The sequence below is a fragment of the Epargyreus clarus genome, unplaced genomic scaffold (assembly GCF_041222505.1).
Source record: "Epargyreus clarus isolate Ecla_fem2 unplaced genomic scaffold, WU_Ecla_fem_2.2 ptg000021l, whole genome shotgun sequence".
Lineage (NCBI taxonomy): Eukaryota > Metazoa > Arthropoda > Insecta > Lepidoptera > Hesperiidae > Epargyreus > Epargyreus clarus.
Genome location: NW_027332228.1, coordinates 16,718,089 through 16,745,072, shown reverse-complemented (window position 1 = coordinate 16,745,072; position 26,984 = coordinate 16,718,089). Strand labels below are relative to the sequence as shown.

Here is a 26,984-nt window from a genome sequence, read left to right as displayed (position 1 = left end):
ATGATATGGAGCAAGTTCATGGTAGATCCCACTTTTACTGTGGTGAGTATTTTCGCATAAGAACTACTTTAGCGGTTAAAGAATACAGCCCTGTGAAACTCTTTAGATACATGGACGTATATTAAGTTCTTAATATTTTAAAATTTATATTGATTAAGTTGTTTTGAAACCTGTACTGCTATAAGAAATTATAAGTAGATACGTAAAGAAAGCATTTATGTGATCCGCAAAAAAACACAAGTTGCCAGAAATGTTCTAAATGTATTTAATGATAATATTTATTTATTGATACAAACGGCTAAATAAACAGTCCTGAAATTTGATTTTGGAAATTAATATTTAGAAAATTACAGACTAATAGAATATCAGAGCTTCATTAAAAATGCACCAATAATGTAGTATTAATATACGGTGTCAATGTTTAGTTCAAACTATGAAAATTTAAGCGGATAGACCACACAATTTGTGAGGTTTAGTTGGCATTATGGCTGATTTCGACAAACAGGTTTATGCATATGTTATTAATGGTTTAACTTCGCCCGAGGCACGGTATTAGGTTACGTATACAAAGAGAGGTATAGGTATAAAGACTTCATTAATATTCCCCGATAATCATTTCAAAGCGAGAAGGCGTTGAAATGCATAAATTATCCATTAAAATAATATCCCTTACCCTTATATCGTTCTACACTCTGGGTCTATGCCCTACACTAGGATTCCCTCCCTGTATCGTGGGCACCATACAGAAATCTAAATTCATCATTTACCTTTCTTAGTATTAAACCGGTATGGTGACCGCTCCGCCACGCGGGTCGTCGAAGATTCCGTGTTGGATGTTGTTGGTGGCATTAGCGCATAAGCGATGGTCAGCCACCACCGCCGAAAGCCCTCCTGTCGCCATCCGTGACCAGGGACGGTCGGCAACAATCGTCCACGTTAAATATTGCTTGTGTGTAAATTCCCTTACATACCTATCCATCTGTGTGAATCAAACCAATATACGTGCTCTAAATACTTTCGCCACATTCCTTATCTCCCGCTGAGGTCTTGAGGCTTACATTTACTAGGTATAAAGTGTTTTTCAGGTGGAGTCAACACGCTACTCGATAGAAAAAATACCGTTCCCCGCAATAAGTGTTTGCGATACAGAAATGGTTTACCGACCAAATACCGAAAACATAACAAACATATTGTAAGTGTTTCTGTTGTTTATTTATATTTTCGTGATGAATAGTAGGTAATGCCGTCATTTCTGTTTACAACTATATTGGATGGACTTACGTACGATTTTTTAAGTATTTAGCCTCTGTCTTTACTATTTATTTTTGATATAAAAGCAGCAAATTATCAGAACATTTGAAGTAAGCCCTACGACCGTGCACATCATCTCACCAATGTAACTGACTCTAAATAGGATAGAAATCTAAGATTAGTTACACATGCATTATAGTCTTAAATAATAATTAGAACATATCATGTTGGTATTCTTTGTTTCTGAATTCATCTGCCTAGAACATAGTGGCTTGTATGGAATAGGTTTGACAGAAGAACAGGTTAACGATTATAAACTAATAATATACTTTAATTTTAGGCAATTGCGAGGCTATAACTCGACACAAATAGACGAATTTTACAAAAGTTTTTCAGAAGTTAAAAGTAAGGATTACAAGCCCGAGCCTATAATGAAGAAAATGCATTCTATTTTACAAGATCTTGGCTATTCGTACGATGTTTTATTGGATGAGGTAAAATATTACTTTTTAGTTTGTTAAGTAATAGAACAAGTAAGTTCGATCAGGAGAGTTACACCTGTGTAGCGTGAAGCAGTTCTTGCGTTTTAGTTGAGTGGTGTGGATGCCGCTTGACTTAATATGAGGCAACCGTCTCTGCCCTCGGTAGTGGCAGCATCTTCCATCGGCTTGAAGTAGAGCACCTGTTCTATATGAAGTTCCATCACTTACCATTTGGAGGACTGTATGTATGTTTAAAGGTGGTAGAACCCTTTGAGATTCGGCTCCGGCGGCACCACCGCCACACCTATTTCTGCCTAATAACAGCAGTGTTAAGCGCTGCTGTGTTCCGTTTTGAAAGGTGTGGTAAGGGAGACATACTTTTCCGAGGCGTTCCAGCTTAGTCCTCAGGGGGAGCGGCGCATCTGTTGCCGACCTCAGGTAGGAATTTCTGGTCCTATCTGGGATTGATTACAGATGTCCATGGGCGACAGTAGCCAATTACCATCAGGTGGACTGCACTCCTAATCCTATATTATAAAAAAAAAAAACATTTGGTACTTTAAACTTACAAAAAGAAATCGTAAGTTAGGGAATATTAGTGTTGCTGTAGAAATCTTTGTCTAACAATAATTTTAGTGATAACATGATATCAGGCGGGGTTATTGTATCTAAATACATAAGTAAGTTATAACCGCTGGGCTAATTAAACCGGTATAATTCATTCATGTATAAAGTTTGCACTGTACTCTAATTTACGATGTGGTTCAATGAAGCTGATATTGTAATTTTAACCGAAGCGATTTGCATTAATGAATTAGTAGCGAGAATTGTTTGCGATCATGACTATGTAATACATGATTGGAAATGGGAATTGCTCGCTTCGTCATCAACCTATTATCGTCCCATTGCTGGGCACGGGTCTCCTCTCAGAATGAGGCCATAGTCTACCGCGACGGCCAAGTGCGTATTGGCAGATTTCACATACCTTTGAGATTTTTTTAAATAAATCTCTCAGGTGTGCAGGTTTACTCATGATGTTTTTCTTCACCGTTTTGCGCAAGTGATAATTAATATCGAAAACGCACATGACTTTGAAAAATCAGAGGTGCCTGGCGTGCCCGGGATTTGAACCTCGGACCCCTCGCTCGAGAGGCCGAGTTCCTGCTTATCACTGCTTTTAATCTTTTTATCAATTGCTCGTTTAAAATTTTATAAATAACTAAAATTTATAATAACGCTATCGACTTTTCATTAACACTATAAATAGGGATATAACGTACCCTATATCCATTTCAGTACCCTTGAAATAAACAAACTAACATTCGTATTTATAATATTAGTTATTATTAGGATTATGTTAGCAGCACTAGTGCTAAGGACGCTTCTATGTCAATCATGTTCCACGTGTGTCATGTGATTTGTAAAATTATGCGATGTCGGTCGCAGTCAGGAATTTAATGCGTAAATTTCGTGGTCGTTTTGGCAGATAAGCTAGGTCATCTGGTGGTTATCATTAGGTAGCAGTCATACATTATCGGAGGCCTTATGTGCTATTTGAAAACAATTGAGTTTTATCATAAAACTGGAATGGACATTATAATGTATACCTACTCAAGGTCTCCTCAATTTTCGGGTAAAACTGTAGCTCAGCACTGGGTCATAAAAATAATCACTGTCAATCTCAGATGATATAGTATATTAATATAAAAACATGACGTGGCAAACGAGCTGGGTTTCTATATTAAATTCCTGAGTGATTTGACTGCGGTGGCATCGCCGCTATATCCACTATTTTTCAATTATCTTCTAATACATTCTTGTGGTCAATCATAGATACATGCAATCGTCTTAAATTTTCCCTCAGTACCGGATGAATCTTATATGAGTAAAATACTTAAATATATTGATCACTTCTAACAAGAAAGTGTAACCAGTTTTGAGAATTAAAATTGTTGCGTAAATAAAGTGTTGCCACGTCCTCGTTTTAAAATCTCCCTAAAATGTTTGAAATATTTATATATTACGTAAATTACGAAGTATTCGTTATATATACGTAAATTTACACTAAAAATGTTTTTTCAATTGTCAATTTTCATTATAACAATAAATAACAAGATCATCCTTTAGGGGCTTCATTGAGTTTCAAGGCGGTGAAGTATCTTTCTGTTTTACTTATCAAAGATAGCAATATGACCCTTCATTATCATACTAACGACAAACCCGTTCAATTAATAATATTACTTCAAATAGTCGTCTTCATCACTCCAAATGTATAGGATTAAGATCGTAGAGAAGAGAACACCCCCCTGAATAAACCAATTTGTAAGATAAACAAACCCGTATCTAAAGGACCACGGAGGCGTAATCAAGCAACAAAGGAAATGCGAAAAAGATAATTTATCACTCAATTTGTATAAAAAAGATTTTTTAAAGACATTTTTATAAGGACTAAATGCTCATTACCGTAAATTGACTTACAAACGACTCAAAATGGATAATTCTCATACAAACTTCAATCCAATCCAGTAATTAAAATGTTACTTGAAGACAGCCGCAAACGCATTCCTTTCTATAAAGAGTAACTAGAGGACCACGAGCTACAATGATCAAAGTTCTTTTCTATTATATTTTAAATTCGGTCTGCTACAAGTTTATGTGGTAGGACACACACGCTTGCAGCTTTTACGGTCATGTAATTGCGTTGGAAATTGTAGCGTTTGCTGAAATTTGTTTGAATTTGAAATGCTTGAAGCGAATAAAGCGTAGCGGAACGTATGTATAGTGAATCATAGGTAAGTTACGACTTACCTATGAGTCACTATACATACGTTCCGCTACGCTTTAGTTTCTCTTACGACTGTAATTAATCCATCAAATTTCTACTTAAAGATTAAAAAATGACAATCTCTAGGATGATGAAATTGTCAAACGCCGATATTTCGTAAGCAAAACATTGGAAAGATTGATTATTAATAACGGGCGTAAGATATATTTTCCCAGAAAGCCTATAACCTACGTTTTAAACTGGAATTATTTTGGGAATCAAACCACGGACTCCTGTACCAGATGCCGAGTTGCGAACCACAGCTATCACTGAACCGGTACGAAAATTAATCAAAAACTTTGCAACACTTTAAACTGCTTACATGCCCGTAATGTAGAAAATTGGTAAGGATAACAATTTTCTACCTCCACGAAACTTGAGACAAGATTGATAAGCGCCCTCTTTATACGTCATTTTCAATGAGTTTTGTAACTTGCTTCAAAGTTACAAAACTCATTGAAATTTGCAAATTAGGTTGGATGTGGTTAAAGTTTTGCTAACAATTTTGAATTATCCTTACTAATTATTCCTGAGAGCTTTGCGCAATTTAAACTCTTTAAGGTTCGATTGCTACTAAAATAGCATGATAGGAAAATAAATGAGAAAAAATCATAGAAATTACTGGTATATGTAATTATTAGTCAAGTAATGCTTTAAACCAGTAATGTGATCATAAATTTAATTCCACTGAAATTAACTGCATGAAAAAATCCAATTCAGAATCACATGTCAATATTTCTCTCAATTATATTTATCAATTTTTTCACACAATTTATATTTAAAAAGTTATGAACATAAACCATAAGCAAAAAAAGCTGAACAGCCTTCGACTGGTCCCAAAGTGCCAGTCGATCAACCCTGAATATGGATGATGTGAATATGGAATCGTGAATCAATCATGGTGTTATAAACAAGGAAACCATTCATTATGGTTTAACGGTGTCCCGTGACGGTAATTTTTAATATTACCTAAGGTATCAAAATGTGGAAATTATTTTTATTTGAACTTGAGTTGTGATAGTATGGTCGAAATAAAAGAGGGTTTTTTAACTTATCGAATTTTATTGATGGGTATGAGAGTCAAATTTCCTTTAGAGTGAAAAAAGTGACGTAGCGTAGTTACGTTTAATGCCAGATTTAGATACTTGCCAATAATTTTGAAGGTGGTACAACCCTTTGTGGTTCGACTCCGGCGGCACCACCACCACACCTATTTTTACCTAATAACAGCAGTGTTAGGCGCTGCTGAGTTCCGGTTTGAAGGGTGTGGTAAGGGAGACAGACTTCTCCGAGGCGTTCCAGCTTAGTCCTCAGGGGTAGCGGCGCATCTGAGACCGACCTCAGGTAGAAATATCTAATCCCATCTGGGGTTGATTACAGATGTCCATGGGCGGCAGTAGCCACTTACCATCAGGTGGACTGCATGCTCGTCTGCCATTCCCATATTATATAAAAAAAAATGGCCAACTAACTCACTGAAAATTTAACATTGACGAGGATGTAAACGCGATACGATAACAGTCGCGAAATTTTTGATTCACGTTGAACAATCCACATCCTGCGGAGAATAAACGGTCGTCAAGGCAAGTGCCGAGTGAGAATATCTAAACCTAGCATAAAAATGATGAATTTGACGGTGAAATGATTCTTGACAGTACAAGTACTCCCTTTTATTTTTCATAGAAGACAAAAAAACCTTACAAGTGATACATTTTCACCAACTTTACAAATCAAGGTATAACCGACAAATAAATACCACGTCCTTCATGCGCATAAGGTAAACACGGTATTTGTAATATTAAACTGTAAAATGTACAAACCCCTTTCCACTTGAAATGGCACCCTTGTCACACCACGTTGATCGTCGTTTCGCCCCGTTAACTGTTCTATCAAGAGAGAAGTGTCTTGCACGGTTCTTGAAATAATGGATGCTTTCGCCTTAACTTGGGGCATAATGGGCATAAAAGTAAACTGAGTGTGTATGATGTTTCTGGTAATATTTGGTTATATGTTTCATTACATTTGGTGAGTTTGTTCAAGTGAAATAAATGTACAAATTCGGGTTAAGTACGATATGCGACGTATACAATATATGTATAAAAAAACATACCATTATAGCGTAGCATTGATAATATACATTGCTTAGTTATAATTCCATATATAATTTGTTTTTCACACTTCCCACTTAGAAATCCTGATCCGAAAATAATCCATAAGCTACTAATACATACATAATAGATTTTAATAAAATAATTTTACACTTTACGCTGATCACGGCAACAATTCTTGATCACCAGCACTTTATGATAACCAAATGAATATATCCCATTTGAATTAAATTTCATTTGAAATTATGCCTTATTTTATTCCAAATAATGCTACGAGGAATGTTATTAATATAGATGTAGTATTAAATCAGCAACACGAAACAAAAGGCTATAAAGGATGTCCGCAAAACGCAGTTCAATTTCACGTTGGCTACAGCGATCCAGCGGTTAAGTTGTGGTCACTTTGTATTCAAAAACGAATTACTTGATACCGTATGGAAAATACCGCTACAAAATTATATTTGCCTATCCATCGACCTTTTTATATTGTTGCTGTATACTCGTATAGTTATAACTTAGTAGTTGAAACTAGACCTCTCAATCAAGGGGTTCGAATCCCAGGCCCATGAATTTTCAATATTCCTTGCGAAATTAATGATGAAAAAAAAGAAATTAATGATCACGTGCTTCTACGGGTGAAGATGATGTGCCTGAGAGATCTTTCTTAAGTATGACACAAAGTAATTGGTTCAATTCTCATATTTTATTGCATTGTAACATCATTTTGACTTTGCGACCACTTATATTGTATTTTGGTTTACAGTTGAAAAAGCCCTGCAACGTCATATTGCAACAGTGTTCTTGGCGGTCGAAGTTGAACGACTGCGCCGACATGTTCAGACAAGTGTTCACGTTGGTTGGATATTGCTGTCAATTCGACATTCGACACTTCAGGTAGATAGGCCACTTGACCTTTCGATCTGTAGGTACCTGTTTGTGCCTTGTGAAATTATCTGTACAAATAAAATCCTGATTCGTTGCCAAACTCCGCCAAACTGATCATAGACTTATGGAGATTTTGTGTCACGATTACCTTTTTTTTTTTTTTTTTTGTTTACGAGGGGGAAACCTTCAAAAGGTACCCTATGCCGTGGGAGCGGCACGGAGTTATGTGGGATTCTTACCGCACTAAAACCCCCCCGGTGGCCGTCCTCGGCGCTGCGTAGAGGACTCCGGGATCTCCAAAGGAACGCAACCGGAGTCCTCTTAGCGCGTTGCCCCATCGGGCTCTGCCCAGGTGAGCTTGATGCTCGCCACACCGTCTGGTGGGCACGACGGTATGCGACCACACATACCGCCGTCCTTCCCGGGGTCACTAGCCGGGCGGTTCGAGCTCCCACTCTTGCCGCCCGCAACCCCGGAAGCCCCTTTTAGTCGCCTCTTACGACAGGCAGGGGATACCGTAGCCCTATTCTGGTCCCGGAACTACAGGGACAGTGTCACGATTACCTACTAAAAGTTATTCCATTAAAATGCACGCTTTTTCTCTCAGAATGGGATTGATTGGTAAGCCCTGGGTTTAATTTAGCAAAGCATCTGTAACTATCCTCCGGTAGAGCTCCAAAGCCTGTTTGGGGGTTAATAACAGATTTTTGGCACTATTTTTTCCATCATGAAGTGAATGATAATTTAAGGATGGATTATGATAACGATATGGCCATGCATAGTGATAATTTTTTTTAATATAAATCAATCTACTTTTGCATCTATGATAGTAATAAAATTTTTAATTTATGTTATTAATGATTTTAACGTAGTAGTAGTAGGTACGAAAGATTTTCCTTTATATTATGTATGTACCAATGTTAATAAAAAAATAGAATGATATTGCAAAAATGAAGCCAAGTTATGGGGGTGTTGAATTATGGGGGTGTATCTATATGGGCCATTTCTGTCACTTTGATAAATCACGTTTCGGATGATTTATCGGTATATCTCACCTTCTATCGGTTTATGAGAAAAAGTAATAAGCTGAAAAGTGCGAGTCGAACTCGTTCTATTAATCTGTAATATCAACGCCAAGCGACGTCAGTCAGCGATGGTAATCTAACAAAGATTCGCTCATACATTACTTTCATGGTATCTAAGCCTTGTGTTGAAATATACTCCAAGCCTACCCCAGTAAGATCCCGGCTAAATAGAGGGTCATTAAAAGTTTGCAGATTAAGAATCAACTCATACCTATAATTGAAAAAATATATAGAAATTAAATAATAGGCCTAATTAAAACCAATATAGGTCTCGTGCAAAAACTATAAAAATATAATTAATTGTAAGTTATGTAAGCAAAATATGCTTACCAGGTAAGTAATAAGTTTTAATTCGTTAGTTTTCCGCACGGGGTTTCCGTCAATTGGAAAGCCAACCAGCTTGAGTTTGGAACAGTTAATTTTAACTAAACTTTACGTTTGAGTTTGGAATGTTAATTACTTTCGTAAATTTGACAGCGACATTGGGTAGGTAGATCGTGCTATTCATTCAGGATTGAAATGGTTTCACAAAATGTCGCTATATTTGTATTTTTTCTTATAACGATTACCTAACGATTATTTTTCCAGAAATCATGCAAAAAAAGATACAAACTTTGTGTCTGGAATAGAAATAACCGAAGCTTTAGATATAATCATTAACAGCCGCCGTGACGTCAGCGAAGAGGGATCCAATGAAGGTTATGTTTTGGTAAATTTTGAGTTTTATCATAAATTTAGTTTATATTACGCCTTCTCATTAAAAACAAAGCAGTAGTAAAATTTAATGTGGGTCACACGGGCACACTAAGAGCCGTAACACATCCATATAAAAAATAGGTGGCCAATACTTGAAGAGGAAAATTAAATTTATTTTTTATCTTCGTTATGAAATACAGTGAAATTTTAAACATAATCCCATTATTGTGATTTTAGAAGTGTCATCAAAATTATAATTGGTCCTTCAATTAAGAATGATGAAATTAAATTGAAAGATCAAAGATACTTTCCTTAGTAGCGGAAATAAAAAAGGCAAAAGATAAGCGCGCTCCCATTTCCAAGGAAATTATCTTTTAGGCTCGATCCACGTAAATGATGTAAATAAGAAACAGTTACGAACAGATATTTATCAAAATGCAGTTTCCTTACTGATCAATTAATCAGGTTCCTGATTTACCATCGTTGGCAAATTTTAAATTTAGTTATATAAATATACAAAAAAATAGTTTTATGTTGAATATACATTTTAATTTCAAGCTGTATTGGAATTCAGTGTGTTCAAACAATATCTTTATTGATGTCGCAAAAATATTCAACTATGTAGCATTAAACTGGACAAGAAAATGTGTCATACATAAGTTATTACCAATTGGTAATTAGTTGTTCTGAGATATATGTCAAATACCAGTCAAATTGAGATAGAGTTAATGTAAAACGGAGTGAAAGTTCTTGTATAAATAGCGTGACAATATCCGCTCTATAGCTCTATATTTTTACTTTCGTTTATTATTCTTAATTTCATGGATACATTTAATTTTTATAATAATTCTCTTAGAAAATTTTCTTAGCTCTACGTATTTGACGAGCTCGACAACCTGACATTACTGGACAGCTCTATAACGATAACGCCATCCACGTACTCCGACGTGACCATAGAGGTGTGGACTATTGACTCCTCAAGCGACGTAAGGGCTCTATCTCTGAAGAATAGGAAATGTGTCTTGAATCAAGTGAGTATTAAGATGTAGTAAGAAGTTTTTCTGCAATAATAGTATCTTTGTAGTTATGCGGATGTAACTTTGCCTTAAATAAGTATTAATGCCAAACGAACACCAACTACAAATTTGACAATTGTAATTTTTAGAGGAAGAAAATTCTAGAATGTTCCAATTTAAATTACTCAAAAATTATATTAACGGTTATTTTAGGGTCAAAAATATAATTGAATCGTTTACATTATAACTTAAACCTTGAAAGTTTCTGTTCATATTAACTAAGTCCACAAAACAAGAAAAGCGGTAACTCGAAACATAGAACCCGGTTTTGATTTGACAAGAATTTAAGTACGATAAAATACAGTGGTTACCCTAATTCTATTTGTCAAAATTTCCTTACTGAAAGTTGTATCATAAAAGAAAATTAATTCGACGGGACATCCGCGGTAGATTTCTCCCCAATTTCATGGAGCTCAAGTGACAAAAGGGATTTGAGGAAATTGTTGATGAAGAAAGTATACTTAGTTAATAAAGTTAAGATTTTACCTGAACATAGCTGAAGTAATTGACAGAGACCAGGGCTTCTTAACCTTTTCATTATTATGGACCGTTTAACATAATTTTTGTCTTCTAAGAAGGCAAAAGGGTCCTCTACTAATTCACGGTTCGTAGAAAACTTGGCCGAGTAGAAGAATATCCCTAAAATTTTGAAAGTGCTCCCTGTCTAAAACCTCTTATTATTATTTTTAAAAGTCGTGACATTCTATTATTATAGTGACTGATAGTACAGGCTACAAATATTTTTGTAATAATACAAAATATGATAATTATGTTGCATTCCAACTTAGTTTGAGCCATCCATCAAAATCCATTTTTGCTAATTGCAACTGTTACGAGATGCTTTCATATATGTATTCAAATGGATTAATATAACTTTAGTAAGAAAGTTAGTTCTTCACAACTCACTCATTCAATTAATTCATTTGTGGTATGACTGATCTACTTTCAAAACATTTTATCTTACTATACGTATTGTAATGATTCAGCCTAATTGAATTACAAACTTTTAAGGACCACGGAGAGAATGCGAGATCTTATCAGAACTGTGTAACAAGGCTCATTATGAAGAAAGTTGTCGAAAACTGCCGATGTCTGCCGTTTCGCTATAAATGTGAGTAATGGCTATAAATTATTATATAAAATGTAAGTAAATAAGAAATTTATATGGTTCTCTTAAGATACAGACTTAAGGTGGATTTACTAGAAAGTAGAATGCGTTGTGGTTCGATTCCAGAGGCACCATCGCCACACCTTTTTCTGCCTAATTACAACAACATTTCGCGTTGCTACATTTAGTACGGGAGACATACATGTCCGAAACATTCCAAGTATACTATTACTATTCCAAGTACATCATTAGTAGTATTATTATGATTAATAATCTGGGGTTAACCTCAGATAGGACTTGTAACTTATCTGGGGTTGATTGCAGATGCCCATTAGAAGCACAATAGCCACTTACCATCACTTGAGCATAGCTGACGAATCCTTTGCTATTTAATAAGTATTATAAAAAAAACATTGCAGAACAATGCAAAGATTTCTTTTACATTCCATTGCAAACGCAATAAGGTTTTATTGCGTTCCTATTGTAATACACGATGCCTTGATGTTGCACAAAATCCAATATCAATCTAATAGTACAGAACATTCAAACAAATTTATTCCAAAGTTTCGTTGAAACATATACGTTGGATAGATTTTTTTTTTTTGCTGATGGATATCCTCGGTGGCGGGGGCGACAAAGGGTTATGTCGGACTCCTACCAGCTTAGCCCCTGCGGTGTTCCACTCTACGAGTCTAATGGCGAGACCACGGGCTCGCTAAGATATCTCTCTTCTGATCTCCACCTACTTTGTTTATTAATAACATCTTAACTAGAATTTCGATATTAAATATGAACAAGTAATTAATTTAAAAAATCAAAAACCCGACTGCACCAAAAAGGCTGAAGTAGAATTTCCAAAAGCAGTGAAATACGTATTTCATTATTTTTATCCAGAAAGCCAATACAAAGTTTCATAGTAGGTGTCTGCTTCAAAAACAAAAGATGTTCAAACGATATTATCCTATTTTATTTATCCTAGTGCTCATTTACGCCGATTCTCAGACCTACTGATTATGTATATAAAATTTGGTGAAAATCGGTGTAGCCGTTTCGGAGGAGTACGGTAACTAACACGAGAATTTTATATATAAGATATATTATATAATGTATGAGTAATCTACTCTTAATTTTCTTTATTTCGACACCCTACTCGATAGTTTTGGTTAATTTTTTTTAAAACGTGTTACTATTTCGCGAGAAAAATTCACCATTTACGGTCTATAAAATATATAACTTCAGTAATTCAAAGTTTCGGTCATTATTTTACCTCGTTAGAGGTAGAATTTCATTATTTTTATCCAACAATCCTGATACAAAATTTCATAGTGTTTGCTTCAAAATTGACGGTTGTTCAAATGAACTTTTAACCCTTATTTAACCCTCTACGGGGTTGATTTTTCGGAGGGGGATAAATAAGTGCGTCCTTGTTCCTATCCAGAAAGCCAAATACAAAATTTTATAGTAGTTGCTTCAAAATTAAAGGATTTCAAAAAAACTGTTTTTCCCTATTTTACCCTCTTAAGGGTAGAATTTCCAAAAGGCCTTTCTTAGTACTTATTCACGCTATATAGAGAACCTATGTGCAAAATTTCAGAACTGTAAGGTCCTTAGTTTAGGCTGTACGTTGATTTCTGAAAAATGAAAAAGTCATTTAGTTAGTCAGTCAGTCAGTCACCTTGCTGTTTTATATATATATAAATATGTTTTTATAATCTCCGTTTAATTTCCTTTCATTTGATACCCTACTCGATAGGTTCGGTTAACTTTTTTTTTAAAATGTGTTACTATTTCGCGCCAAAAATCCGCCATTTTGATTTTTTTTTACTAACACCTATCTAAGGACACTTGGGTCATTGAGACAAATATAATGACACCTTAACTGTTGAAATTCATCCAGCCGTTTGTAAGATCGGATCAAATAAAGAAAGACAAACATACAAGATACGCGCGAAAAACATAACCCTTCCTTGGCAGTCGGGTAAAAAGAGGAACAAAAAATATCTTTTTCGTTCATAGTCTCTAAATAGACCCAAAATATTCCTATAAATTACTATTTCTTCCTGTCCGACTTCGAACCCGAAACCCGAAACATTTTAATATTTCTTTTTTATAATATAGGAGTAGCAGACGAGCATACAGTCCACCTGATGGTAAGTGGCTACTGCCGCCCATGGACATCTGTAATCAACCCCAGATAGGATTAGATATTCCCACCTGAAGTCGGCCACAGGTGCGCCGCTACCCCTGAGGACTAAGCTGAAACGCCTCGGGAAAGTCTGTCTCCCTTACCACACCCTTCAAACCAGAACACAGAAGCGCCTAACACTGCTGTTATTAGGTAGAAATGTGGCGGTGGCCGCCGGAGTCGAACCACAAAGGGTTCTACCACCTTCAATATACAATGTTTATGTTATACAATTATTTCTATTTGGTACCGATCTTTAGCTTAAAGTTAATATCCCATCAATCTTTATAATAATAGGTATTATACTCTAATATAGTGTTCAAAGTGTATAAAGTCTATCTTTGCGTAACTTTTTCGTTCTGTTTAGTAGCTACGGTCCATTGTATTATAGTAATAGGTAATAAAGTTTTTTGTGAGCCATGCCATCAATTTTACTTATTGTGGACACAATGAACACAACTAGATATAAATATTTGGATGAAGAGGAAACCGCGGAGGGTAATGTTGTTCGAGGGTATTATTATATTTCTAAGAAGTTGAGTTTTTGGTTTTATTGAAGTTCTCTAGTTCAGAATATTCAATAGCCATGACTTATTCATCAAGAAAGGTAGAAAGAAAAAGAAGCAAAAGAAACAAAGATATATAATCAATATCATATAATATAGCAACATTTATAAAAATGGTTTTAAAAATGGGGTTGGAAAGAAAATATTCTCAAGGAAACCTAATAAGCAGTCGATCTAACTTCACATATACGTGATTTCAATTTAAATTTCCGAAGAACTAGTAAACGAACGTTGAATTTACGAGTATGTAGTTGTCTGTATTGAAGTTCACGTGTAATTTATTTCAGTTTCCGCTCCATTTAAAAACAAATTTACGTACTGTACGTTTTCAGTATTTCATTTAAAAGTTCCTTTATTATTATGTTTTACAAATTATATTAATAAACTTAGGTGGATTCCAGATTTCTCTATAGGGGCATCGGCGCATATGTTAGCGACCTGAGGTAGGAATCTATTCTTATCTGGGGTTGATTACAGATGTCCAAGTGCGGCAGTGGCCACCTATCGTGAGGTAGACTGCACGCTCGTCTGTTTACCTTATATTATTAAAATGGGTATTAAAAGTTTCAACCGAAGAAAGACTTGCATAAAAGAGTCATAAACTTTACTACATGATACTTTTTTGGATGTGTTAGCCATAGTTGTTTATTGACGGCTTAATTCCGCCGATGGACCAATTACGGGATCATGACGATAAATACAGTTAATCCGGTGTCACATGGTAACGGATAAGGAAACTAAACGAAAGCAATTTCATCTACCGAATACGTAGAAAGTTTGGTTTTACTTATTAACCTTTGGCAAGACTCAAGGTAACAGACATTTTTGTTGAGGGCGCCACTATACTAGCTGCGGATTCATAACAATATATATTATAGTAAACCACCCTCGCTCTTTGTCAAAATACCCTCTTACATTTGAAAACATTTTGACCCGACTGCGGAGGGTTACATTTTTCGACTGTATTTATATATGTCTCATCCTTTGGCATGCCCATCAGGTCAAACGACTTGATCGATTTTAACATATGAGGTGTTGGATTTGTCTATCGTGGGAACAACTAAGGATATAATTTAAATCGGTCTGGTTTTTGTTCTTAAAATAAGAATTTACTAGTAACTGCTAATTATAACCGTTGCTACATTCGAATAAAATTAAACTTGATACACACACATAATGAACTTTAATTTTATAACACGGTTTTATGAATTTTATAACACACATTTATGATAGTGCTGAGGTACTTAATTATACAGTATTATGTTTCCTCATATAACCTCCATGATAATTTAACAAAACAGGCGTGATAGTCGTTTGGTTCAGTAAGTTTAGGGATAATAAACAGATCAAGTTACTCGTGGAATAATAGGGAGAGTACAGAATTAGGGGACTTAGACTACATAATTAGTTGACTTGTGGGCGCTTTTAAGTTATGTAAGTAGGTGTAATTGTTTCGAACTTTAGATGGTGAAAATCATATCGGAGCCATTTAGTTACTACTTAATAATAATTAATCCGGCTGGATCAATTAGTATTTAATACAATAAACTTTAATTTTGTATTTTTACTTATAAGCTCAGCACATTTATAAAAATGGTTTTAGAAATGGGGTTGGAAAGAAAATATTCTCAAAGAAACCTAATAAGCAGTCGATCTAACTTCACACATACGTGATTTCAATTTAAATTTCCGAAGAACTAGTAAACGAACGTTGAATTTATGTAGTTTTCTGTATTGAAGTTCACGTGTAATTTATTTCAGTTTCCGCTCCATTTAAAAACAAATTTACGTACTGTACGTTTTAAGTATTTCATTTAAAAGTTCCTACTTAATTAGTAGTAGTAGTTACTACTAAATAATAATTGATCCGGCTGGATCAATTAGTATTTAATACAATAAACTTTAATTTTGTATTTTTACTTATAAGCTCAGCACTTAAGTTAACATAATTCGATTGAAATGTTTTATCTGGCGTTTGGTATTTGTAGCTTTATTTACAAAAAAAATACAATTTAACTAATTGATGAGACGAGATTAGTAGTACACAATAGTAGTACACAATGAAGGACAAAAGTTACTATTTAAGTTTTAGCATTTTCTGATTATTGTCTATTCTACGGTAATATTCTTTATAAGTTTTAATACGTTATGTCATTTCAGCGGAGGATCTCCAAGTAGAAGAGTTGCCGGCGTGTCCGTGGCATCAACTTCCGTGTATCTATCAAACTTTAGGTAAGCACAATTTTCTTAATTTTTGTACTAAATTGTAATGAAACTTTTTTAATAAAATATTTATAATAAGGAAGCAATACTATTAATAAGGAAGTAATCAAAAAGTAATTAGGAAACATAACTGGGCAATTATCTTTTACTTTTATTTTTTATTTCATTTATTAAATATAAACGCTTTTGAATAGGAAATTTATATGTTCACAGATTTATATGTATCTATATAAAAAAATAATGTAAGAGTTTTTCATAATTTAACACCCTGACATCTATACAGGGTGTCCCGTAAGTACCACGACAAACTTGGGGAGAACATAGGTGAGGGTCTGACCTCTCTGGGAAAAAAAAATACCTCAGTAAAAGTGTCACCGTTTTTGCACTATCAATTGTTTTAGATTTTTTGAGAAATTCAGCTCTTCATCTTCTTTCGTTAACTGCGTGTACAAATTTGGTGATGCAGTGTTTATTTTTTCTGTTAAATACTATCAGATACTTGGTGTATCATATTGAAATGTAAATTGGTTAAAAGATGCAAAGGAACCATGAAAAAATTAGGGATATTTTTAGATTTTAATTTTTTTACTGTTTTTCTCTCAAATTTGACTCGTCGCGGTGAAAAAAAAATGTACTGGACTATAAGTGTACATTGCGCAAAAAAATATGTCCAGTTAATAGAGATTTCAAAAAGGTACCACACTTACTATTTAAAGTTGAAGAAAAAAAGTTAAGGCCGTTTTTGCATGAAAGGGACTGAAAGCAACTAAAACGTAATAATCGAGTTTTTATTTAAATTACGGTTTCTACCGACTCACAAGGTGTCAGGCAGTACTAAATCACATTATTACCTAGTTACACACTTAAAAATATCATTCTTTATTTGTAAAAAAAACAATTAAGTAACTAACTAGCAAACAAAGTAATACAATTTATTAAGTCAATTTTTACCTACTTTGAAGTGTCGTTCCGAAGTGAAACTTCGTACATGTACGTAATTTGAATGACGATACCATAATTTGAAATCTTGGAACAGATCGGATGATGGAGATTTAATGTCATTATTGCTGGCACAAGAGCTCATTATCCCTCCATTAGAAAATACGCTACCAATTTGTAAATAATAAAAATTGACATTTGATCGCCTATTAAGCTTCGATCGATATTTTATTAATAAAGGATCTTTCAGAATAGCACAAAAGAAATGAACCATTAAATTTATACAATGCTATGTAACCACGGCTTCGTCTGGGAAAATAATAAATAATCGCTTAAGATTATATTATCTTCACATAAGCTATTTCGGTTATTATAAGAAGATCTAATATTTTACCACAACTTCCAATCATATAACCAAAACTTTCAGCGATAAACCTGTGCATTTTTTCGAAATAAGAATGAAGTAAAAATGGTCTTATGCAAGTCAATCTCACATACTAAATGTTCCATGCTCCCAAAATTTGAGATTCAGAGGAACATCTTAACGGCCCCGGCGGAATACAGTTGTAGTGCTTGTATTTTATCGGAAATTCGGAACAAAATGGTAAATTTTTACCTTTGGCAAAGGAATGTTTCTTGTGTAAATATTATTTCGAGTCAAATCTAAATTTTTTGCCTCTAGAGGCCTCTCGGCTTTAGTCTTCCTGATAAATATCCTCCAGAGATCTGGTTGTGACGTATTTTATTTTTACAATCCAACTGCATATTACGTAAAATAAGCCTAAATTTCTCTGGGGACCAGAGGTACGACTAAAATGTTTCCTTGTCGTGTTGCAGATTAAAATTAAAATGTATGTTTTTTTATAAATACTTTGGCGATCTTCCTTTACGCCTGTTCGACTCTAGTACATAAATATGTGAAGAATAAGTACTTAGTATAAATATGCCTTCTAATTTACTTCATTACTTCATTTCTCATACTGAGCATATATATGGTTTTTTATGTATTTCCTGACAACTAAGTAAAAAAAAGCCCATATTACACTCCGTTACAACAGCTATATTAAATTAGATACTCCATCTAAATCACTTCAATAGTATAAGAGAATATCTCGTACAAACAGACAAACAAGCATTCAACAGATAGCGTCATTATATTTTGGTATCCGATGAATTACCAAAAACGTGGCACGCAACAGTTATTATAACGGATGTTTCAATTTCCTATATTTGTGTACATAACATACGAGTAAATACACTCTTTCAACTCAAAGGCTTATGATACGGTATTACGTTTACATATAGTAAATAATTCGCCAAGTAGGAATTCGCACATGGACGCTTCCGTACCACGTGCCACATACATATAGTTCCACTATAATTGTGGATACTAAACGAATTGTAAAAATTTCAACTATATCCCTAATACGGTTTAACTGTTTGATCGAAAAATACCGGTTGGTTGTATAGAGGCCCCCCTTGATATTTATTTAACTTTATTTTATTTTTAGTTATGCATCCTCTGTAAAAATTTCAATTGTCTGTCTATTACAGTTCCGTAGATAGGTAGTCTTAATTATTAATAAGTCTTAATTACAGGGTCCCGTTTTCAACCTTTGGGTATGGAAGGTGGTAGGTGGTAGACCCTTTGTGGTTCGACTCCGGCGGCACCACCGTCACACCTATTTCTACCTAATAACAGCAATGTTAGGTGCTGCTGTGTTCCAGTTTGAAGGGTGTGGTAAGGGAGACAGACTTTTCCGAGGCGTTTCAGCTTAGTCCTCAGGGGTAACGGCGCATCTGTAGCCGACCTCAGGCAGAAATATCTGGGGTTGATTACAGATGTCCATGGGCGGCAGCAGCCGCTTACCATCAGATGGACTGGATGCTCGTCTGCTACTCCTACGGAACCCTAATATCAAAAATGTGTTTCAGAGCGCGTTCAAGGTGACATCAGAGCCATGATCCCGGAGGAGGCCTGCTATCAGAAATGCGATTACGTGCAGTACGAGACCGAGGCGGAATACGTAAACCAGGGACGGAATGTCGGGTAAATTATCATAATTATACACATAACGTACGAGTAGTACTGGTAGCGCAGTAGATACTCAAGTCAAACACTTCGAAATGTGAGGGTTCAAAGAACGAATCGCCTTATCGGGACCGCTGTTTTTTAACTTACATATGTATTAGAAATTAATTATCAATTGCTTTAAAGGTAAAGGTATATATAATCTTAAAATAATGAACACGCCTGTGAGTTCTTAAAAACTCGAAGATTTGTGAATTCTAACAATCTGTAAAGGACCAGTGTCATGAAAAATGTCCACATCCCTTTCACTCTCAACAAAAGCTCGTGCCCAGCAGAGGCCTTAATAATGCGTTCACAAAAATAATTTGGCAATTATCAAAAAATACGAATTTTTCGTTTCTTATATTGGGATCCGATCACGGATTGATTTTCTCCGATTCTTTAAAGCTATTTTCGTATAAAAAATATCACAACATAATAAGTCTGGAGAAATGGACTTGATGTCTTAGGATACTCCACTAGACGATATAGAAGAATAAATAAAACAATGATGTCAAAGAATTGGGCCATTGCTTTGACCTTATAAGAACATCGTTATTTGTCTAATTATTAAATACAATATATTTCTCCAATTGTACGCCCTAATTAAAAGCTCTTAGTAAATATTTTGTAGCAAGCATTCATAAGAAACTTAATGTTCTGGTAAACATTTAAACAAGTCTTCCTAAGTACATTCATTGTCGTGGAAAGTCGAAATTACGAGTATGTCCTAATTATATTGCCATATTTATATTTGCTATTTAGCACATGCTCTTGAGTTCGACTTAAATGAAGGTTTTGTAAAATATATGGCGATGACATAGAATGATATTTTTATTGGAGTAGTAGAGTACAGCAGTAGATAACTTTCAACAAGTAGATAATTTTCACTTATAAGTAATGTATAGTGAGAAGATAATTGATATTATTGCGTACAGCACGTTTGACACCTGTAATTAGGCAGAAATAGGAACGCCAGCAGTGACAGGAGTCAATCCACGAAGGGTTTTACGAAGTTTTTGACCCTTTCAACCTTTTCTGTTACTCGTGTATTAATTTACTGTCGCTCTTATGTTATAATTAGCGTCAAACTGCTAGTCCGCTCTGAAGTTGTTGCGAGCGGGTGTCGTCATACAATTTGCTATGGCGACGCAAGTCATTTCTATATTCAGAGCGGACTAGCAGTTTTTAGTTATCATAAAGTAATTGAGATATAAATATATTATACAAAATAATACTTAACTAACTTCCTTTCAGAGTTTTTTCCGGAGAATCCTACAAAGTATCTAATTTACCTATAATACAGTCAATGGCTAAAATGTTATCATTTCATGGTATTCATTTTGCTTTATTTTTCTTCTATTTCTATCTCAGTCATGTAAGTATAGGCATGAAAGAGATCGAATACTAAATGTGAGGGCTCCCTCTAATCTACTAAAGTGAACCCACAGTCTTTGTAACTGAGATCCTACCTATTTATTAAATGGGCGCCGTAAATAAATCGTATAAAATCGTTTTCACAGAAGTACCCGCAATATATTATTTTCAAATGATAAACTAACTTAAATACATGTTTAAATATAATAAGGTAGTAAAATTGGCTGTGTTTCGATTTGTGCCAATGTCGGGTTCGATTCCCGGGAAAAAAATAAATCATTTTCATAACTGTCAATTCCAGTATTCTTTGTTAATTAACTTTATTCGTTTATGAGTGTGAGAATCACTAAAAATTCTACTGTAAATATAAATTTCATAGGAAGTTTTGTTCAGTTTCTTTTTCTTTTTATGTAATTGAATGTAGCAAACGAGCGCGCTGTCATGATAATATACGAGTAGGAGCTACCGCCAATGGACGTCTGTAATCCACCATAATAGCATGATTGGAGCCTTGTCTGGTGTCCGTTGCTATCTCTTTTTCTGTAATAAAATAAAATAAAGCAATTAATCCAGGATATATAATTAAGCCCCAAGCACAGATAACCTAGTGGTTTGAAACTCGGTTTCTCAAATGGTCCGCGGTTTATCTCCTAGACATCTGATTTTTAAAATTTATGTGCGTATTATAAATAACATACTTATCTAAAACAACATGAGAGAAGGAACAAAGTTCTTTTAAAAAGATTTTCAATGTTTTGAAGTCTACCAATCCGAATTTGAACAGCACCATGGACTATGGCCTAAGCTCGTCTCAATTGTGAGGAGACTCGTGCCCATCAATGGGTCAGTGGGATAATGACGATTGCCAGCATCTTTCGACACAGTTATTCATCCACTGCGTGGTAACTACTGCCAAGCTCCCTTAATAAGAAAAGTCTATGACCAGAAGTGGACGGATCTGAACTTTATGGACACCTAAAAATATTTTTTATAAAAAATAATGATAAAAAAAAATTTAACAAAAAAATAAAACCGACTTCTATGTCACTACAAAGTAAAAAATAATTGAAATAAATGTTGGTTTAGTACATATTTCTGATGTCGGCGCTCAATATATTTCGTTTGATAACAGTGTAAACAGCGTGTCCAATATGAGCGCCGACTTCAGAAATATGTACTAAACCAACATTTATTTCAATTATTTTTTACTTTGTAGTGACATAGAAGTCGGTTTTATTTTTTTGTTAAAATTTTTTTTTTCACCCTTTTTAGTGATGATATGCTAACGTTTGTATTAATATTATGTAAAATTGTATAAAGGTGATCATGAATAAAGGTAAGGTCTGAATTCATACGGATTGGACCCACCCGCTCGCAGGGCGCTGCCGCGCCCTTCTCGCTTAGTTTTATATTGTCTTATATGTTCCAACCTAACTTAACCAATTCAATACGAAACACTATAGGCGAGGCTTTATGAGATACTAATTATTGGCTAGGTTAGGTAGGAACAGATAAGTAAATAAATCAAACTAGGTGGTAAAACTCTGCGAGTGAACCGGTCCAATATACCTTAATTCAATAGTTAAGAAAAGAAAAAGGAGTTGAAGGTCAAATTTTTCATCATATGTCTCTGTCTAGCAACTTCATTACAACAAATGTATATTCTATATACTTAACATGGGAGGCACATCTGCATCATCAGGATTGAAGAATTGAAGGTCATATCTTCCATTATATGTCTCTACTCATGACCTCATCATATATTCGTAAGCTCCAAATGCCTAACTTGTATGATTGAGGCAGGAGGCACTTCTGCATTATCAGAGTTGAAGAGTAGAAGGTCAAATTTTCCACCATATATATCTACCTATCAACCTTATTGAATATTCATAAGCATCAAATGGCTAACTTGTATGGTTGAGGCAGGAGGCACCTCTGCATTATCAGAGTTGAAGAGTAGAAGATCAAATTTTCCATCATATATCTCAACTTATCGATTTTATTAAATATCCATAAGTTCCAAATGCCTAACTTGTATGGTTGAGGCAGGAGGCACTTCTGCATTACCAGGGTTGAAGAGTTGAAGGTCAAATTTTCCATCATATCATGTTAACCTAGATACTCAATGTTCATTTTAAGTTTCATGAGAATTGAGTGGGCAGAAGGTAAGTTGTCATAAAATATGTAAAAAGCAGGGGTAGTGATGATGAGTTCCACCCCATAACTTAAATTCTAATCATCAGAGCATACTAATGTTAAGCTAGGAAAGTACCGCAACGAAACTCCCTTTCATATGAAAAAAAGAAAATTAAAATTGGTTAAGAAATACTCGAGTTATTCAAGTTTATATGAAATCGGGGTTTTCCAATTTTCCGGGAAAACTGGCGGAAATTTTCAAATTTCCTCGAAATGGGACCCCCTGTGAAACTAGCCACATACAATGGTGTATGAATCATGTCGATCGGTCGCGGCATCGTGAAAAAATCGCCGAACAAACATAAAAAAAAAAAAAAAAAAGTATATACGGTCGAATTGAGAAACCTCCTCCTTTTTTGAAGTCGGTTAAAAAATAACACGGGATTGACGCACCCCATCAAGGTAAAAGTCGACGTTAATAGATAGGGCACAGGTGTTGCAAAGTGAAAAATTGTTACAAATAGGCCCAATAAAAAAGATGCTTCAGATTATATTCTGCCTCACTGCGTTCTTGTAATTTCTGTTTCTTTTAAAAATAAAATTATTCGGTATTGAAACATATTTTTGGATAGTTGCATCACAGATATATTTATTAGCTGAAAATTTAGACATATAAAATTTAAAAAGTTAAAAATCGTAACAATTTTGAAATAGTATACTCGTATTTTGACATCACTTAAGTAGAAGATTCACTTATAAATTTGGTAGAATACTGTAAAATAGTACTAGTATATTATTTTATTTAGTTAATATTTTACTACCATTCACGCTGTTTTCGGCTAAACCGTGTAATCATGAAAACCTCGCGTCAAGTTTAATATTTTTTAGTACAATAAGTAATTTTAAGTACAGTAAATGTTACAGAAATCAGAGCAAGGGGTATAGTCGAGTTGCAGTTCACTTTTCTGACGACACCTGCATGAAGTATCGAAGAGAAGTGCTCTACACTTGGGACCAAATGTTGGGTAAGAGCATTTTTACATTGACCAACATCTGGATGCACGTGGAATGGCTACTTATTAAGAGCCTAATCGCATACTTGAAAAGTATCTCTTATTGTTTCACATGTCTATTTATGTAAGTGATATTGTACTTGAAAATGGAGGACGCTGGTTCCATACAGTTTTGACCAACTCAGGAACCAGTACCCTTACCGTGAGTTTTTACGTTTTAACAAATATGACTGTTTTGGTATTTGTTTACGTATTGGCCCATACTATTTCCAAGTTACGATATAATCCGCTAGGGGCGCTGATTGGAAACTGTATGGGCAAATACGTAAACAAATACCAAAACAATCATATTTGTCAAAACGTAAAAACTAATGGTAAGGGTTTCAAACTTCTTACGTGTAATTTAATTTTTTGTGTCAATAAAGTTAATTTTAATAAACAAATGTTAACTTAGGTAATAAATAAGCACAAATTGTAATTAAGTTCAAAAATAATTTAAGATCAGTCATAATCGAGTACCTCTTAGGACATGGGTAGATCGTGTAAGCACTTTACTGCATGTATCTTGGTCATTATGTCCAAAGAGCACCTTTATACTGATATAAAACTGCTATTAACAGAGATGTGTAAAGTAGTTAAGAAGCAGACAATCTTAGACAGAACGTTGAACTAACCGCAGTTCTTTGCACTTTCAACTTCAAATACCTCAGAACCGATCAAGAACTTTTGTATTTCACCTTTCTAATCGGATAATTTGATACTTGAAGAATACATTATATACATATATAGAAGAATACATACAATATCACTACTACTAACAAATAAGTATTGTAATATTTATTGAAGTAAAAATAGATTTTATTTTCTAGCAAATCTCGGCGGCATCTTCGGTTTATGTCTCGGAGGGTCCATTATAAGTATAATTGAAATACTCTGGTTCGCTCTCGAGTTGTTGTATACGACGGTAGTTGTTTCGCGCAAGAAAATAACTACCCAGGGAAAGATTGGAAAACGTGCAAGGCTGGCAAGGAAAAAGGATTTTGTTTCAAAGATATCGCCGGAAAATCACCTGGGTAATGGACGCTACCGGTTCGTTAATTAGCTATGTTTTAATTATTAAATATTAACAGGTTAAATGACTTAACAAAATGTTTGTATTCATTTGTACTTTTAATTCAATTTATGATAAATACTTAAGATTGAATGTAAAAGACATACAGTTTTGATTAAATTTACTTAACTATTACTGGTATTATTTTTACTTCAGTAAAATGACAGGTAGCAATTTTTATACTATGAAGGTGAAAGAAGACTAACATACAGTTTACAATACTTTAAAAAAAAATCTATTATAACATGTTTTGATGACCAAATGGCACTTTGGTGGCGCTTTGTATTCAAAGGTAAAATAATTTCACACCACAATTTTTACTTATTTTGCCGCAAAAACGTCAAACTAAATTGTTAATAAGATTTATTAAGTTTACAAGTATAACTTTAAATTGGGTAAACTTAGAGCTTATAATTATTTATACGCGATACAATATTAATACTCAAGAACGTACGTAATTAGATTTATGTTTTAGGTTAGTTGAGTACCACGAAAATTATGTTATCAGAATCTAGATCATGATATGTTTCTTTCGGGATTACAAAGCTTTCAGGACTTGCAACATAAAAGCGACTTCATGAACATTCGTAATATATTATGTCTATAAAATATTATTAAATAGTTTTAGTAATGCATATATTAAACTTGACAGAAGAAAAATTGAATATTATTTTCCATTCTTATTTGCCACGAATATACAAATGTGAAATGAGAAACTCCTACAGCTTTCTTCTGAGGTGTCTCAGAACGCAATGATATGAGGCTCTGCAAACAGGGGCAAATCAGTTCTGCTTCAAAACCAGCGCTCATCATCACTCATCTGGTGTTGCAAATGTCCATGGGCGACGGTGACTGTTTTACATCACGTAGCCAGTCTGTTTTAATCTAAAATATATTTTTTCTATTTAACTTCCTAGTTTAAATTCAATACCTTTCTAAAGCAAAATTTAGTGTCCCAAGACTGAACTATAAAATGTAGCTCAGAAATTGCAACGGAGACAGTTATTAGATTTATGCTCCGCGATTCCAACATTGAAAGTTAATCGCCCGTTTCCTTACACTATTTTGGCTTTTTGTACCATTCTGTGATTTACAAAATAATAATAGTTTAAAACTAAAAACAACACTAAAATCGCACAAGGAAAATCGTTAATCCTGATTCTTGACGATTCTGATGAGGTGTATGGCAAGAAAAATTATTTAAATCGTATATTGTTATCGGATCTTGATAATTGTACAAAATTTTAAATTAATTGGACCGTTAAAAATGGGTAAAAATCGAGTTCAAAAATTCCGTACATACAGATCAAGCTAATAAAAGCGTGGTAATAATATACCAATATAAAGCACACAATACATATGTGAAGGCAGGTAAAATTATTCATATTTTTGCAAAAGAGCCTTCGTAATTCATTCAAAACAAAAGCCAACAATCGCTCTTCTAATATTGCCTTTTCGTTTTCATTGGTACGTTTTGTACGACCCTTTGAAATAAAACGTATTGTATTGTATTGTTTCGTTACGGAAGAGCTCAGTTTGCAGTTCTAAAATATCGAAGGCAATAAATCAGGTAGAGACGGGAAAGGAGTTTTCTGTAAACATAGAAATATGTCCATGTATATTTTTTTAGGTCCTGAGCGGTATCTAATGTTATCCGGGGTTGATTACAGGTGTCCATGGTCGTCAAATACCATCATGCGCACAGGATTGGTATGCTTGTTGGAGCATAGAATATCGTCTCCAATATGAATTAATAGAGAAAAGTACGGATTAAAGGCCTAAAACGTCGAATATTATCAAAACATAAGATCTCCTAATAGGTGTAACCCATTAATAACAAAAGGTAAA

The 26,984-nt window shown here is 34.4% G+C and overlaps 1 protein-coding gene across 1 annotated transcript; it reads left to right on the top strand.

Annotated features, from left to right (window-relative positions):
• Positions 1–25,127, top strand: LOC140750896 (sodium channel protein Nach). Its single transcript, XM_073084622.1, has 12 exons — positions 1–42; positions 1,086–1,192; positions 1,592–1,745; positions 7,429–7,559; positions 9,224–9,344; positions 10,201–10,362; positions 11,419–11,518; positions 16,427–16,498; positions 19,364–19,473; positions 23,700–23,708; positions 23,944–24,037; positions 24,895–25,127. The coding sequence occupies exons 1-12, from the start codon at positions 1–3 to the stop codon at positions 25,125–25,127; spliced, it is 1,335 nt and encodes a 444-aa protein (XP_072940723.1).
• Positions 25,128–26,984: the final 1,857 nt, after the last annotated feature.

What these genes read in the sequence shown, in the direction of transcription:
- LOC140750896 (XM_073084622.1), top strand. Translation starts at nt 1, where the DNA reads ATGATATGGAGCAAGTTCATGGTAGATCCCACTTTTACTGTG. An exon ending in TAGATCCCACTTTTACTGTG is followed by an intron (nt 43 to 1,085) that starts GTGAGTATTTTC and finishes AGTGTTTTTCAG; the next exon opens with GTGGAGTCAACACGCTACTC. An exon ending in TCTGCCGTTTCGCTATAAAT is followed by an intron (nt 11,519 to 16,426) that starts GTGAGTAATGGC and finishes ATGTCATTTCAG; the next exon opens with CGGAGGATCTCCAAGTAGAA.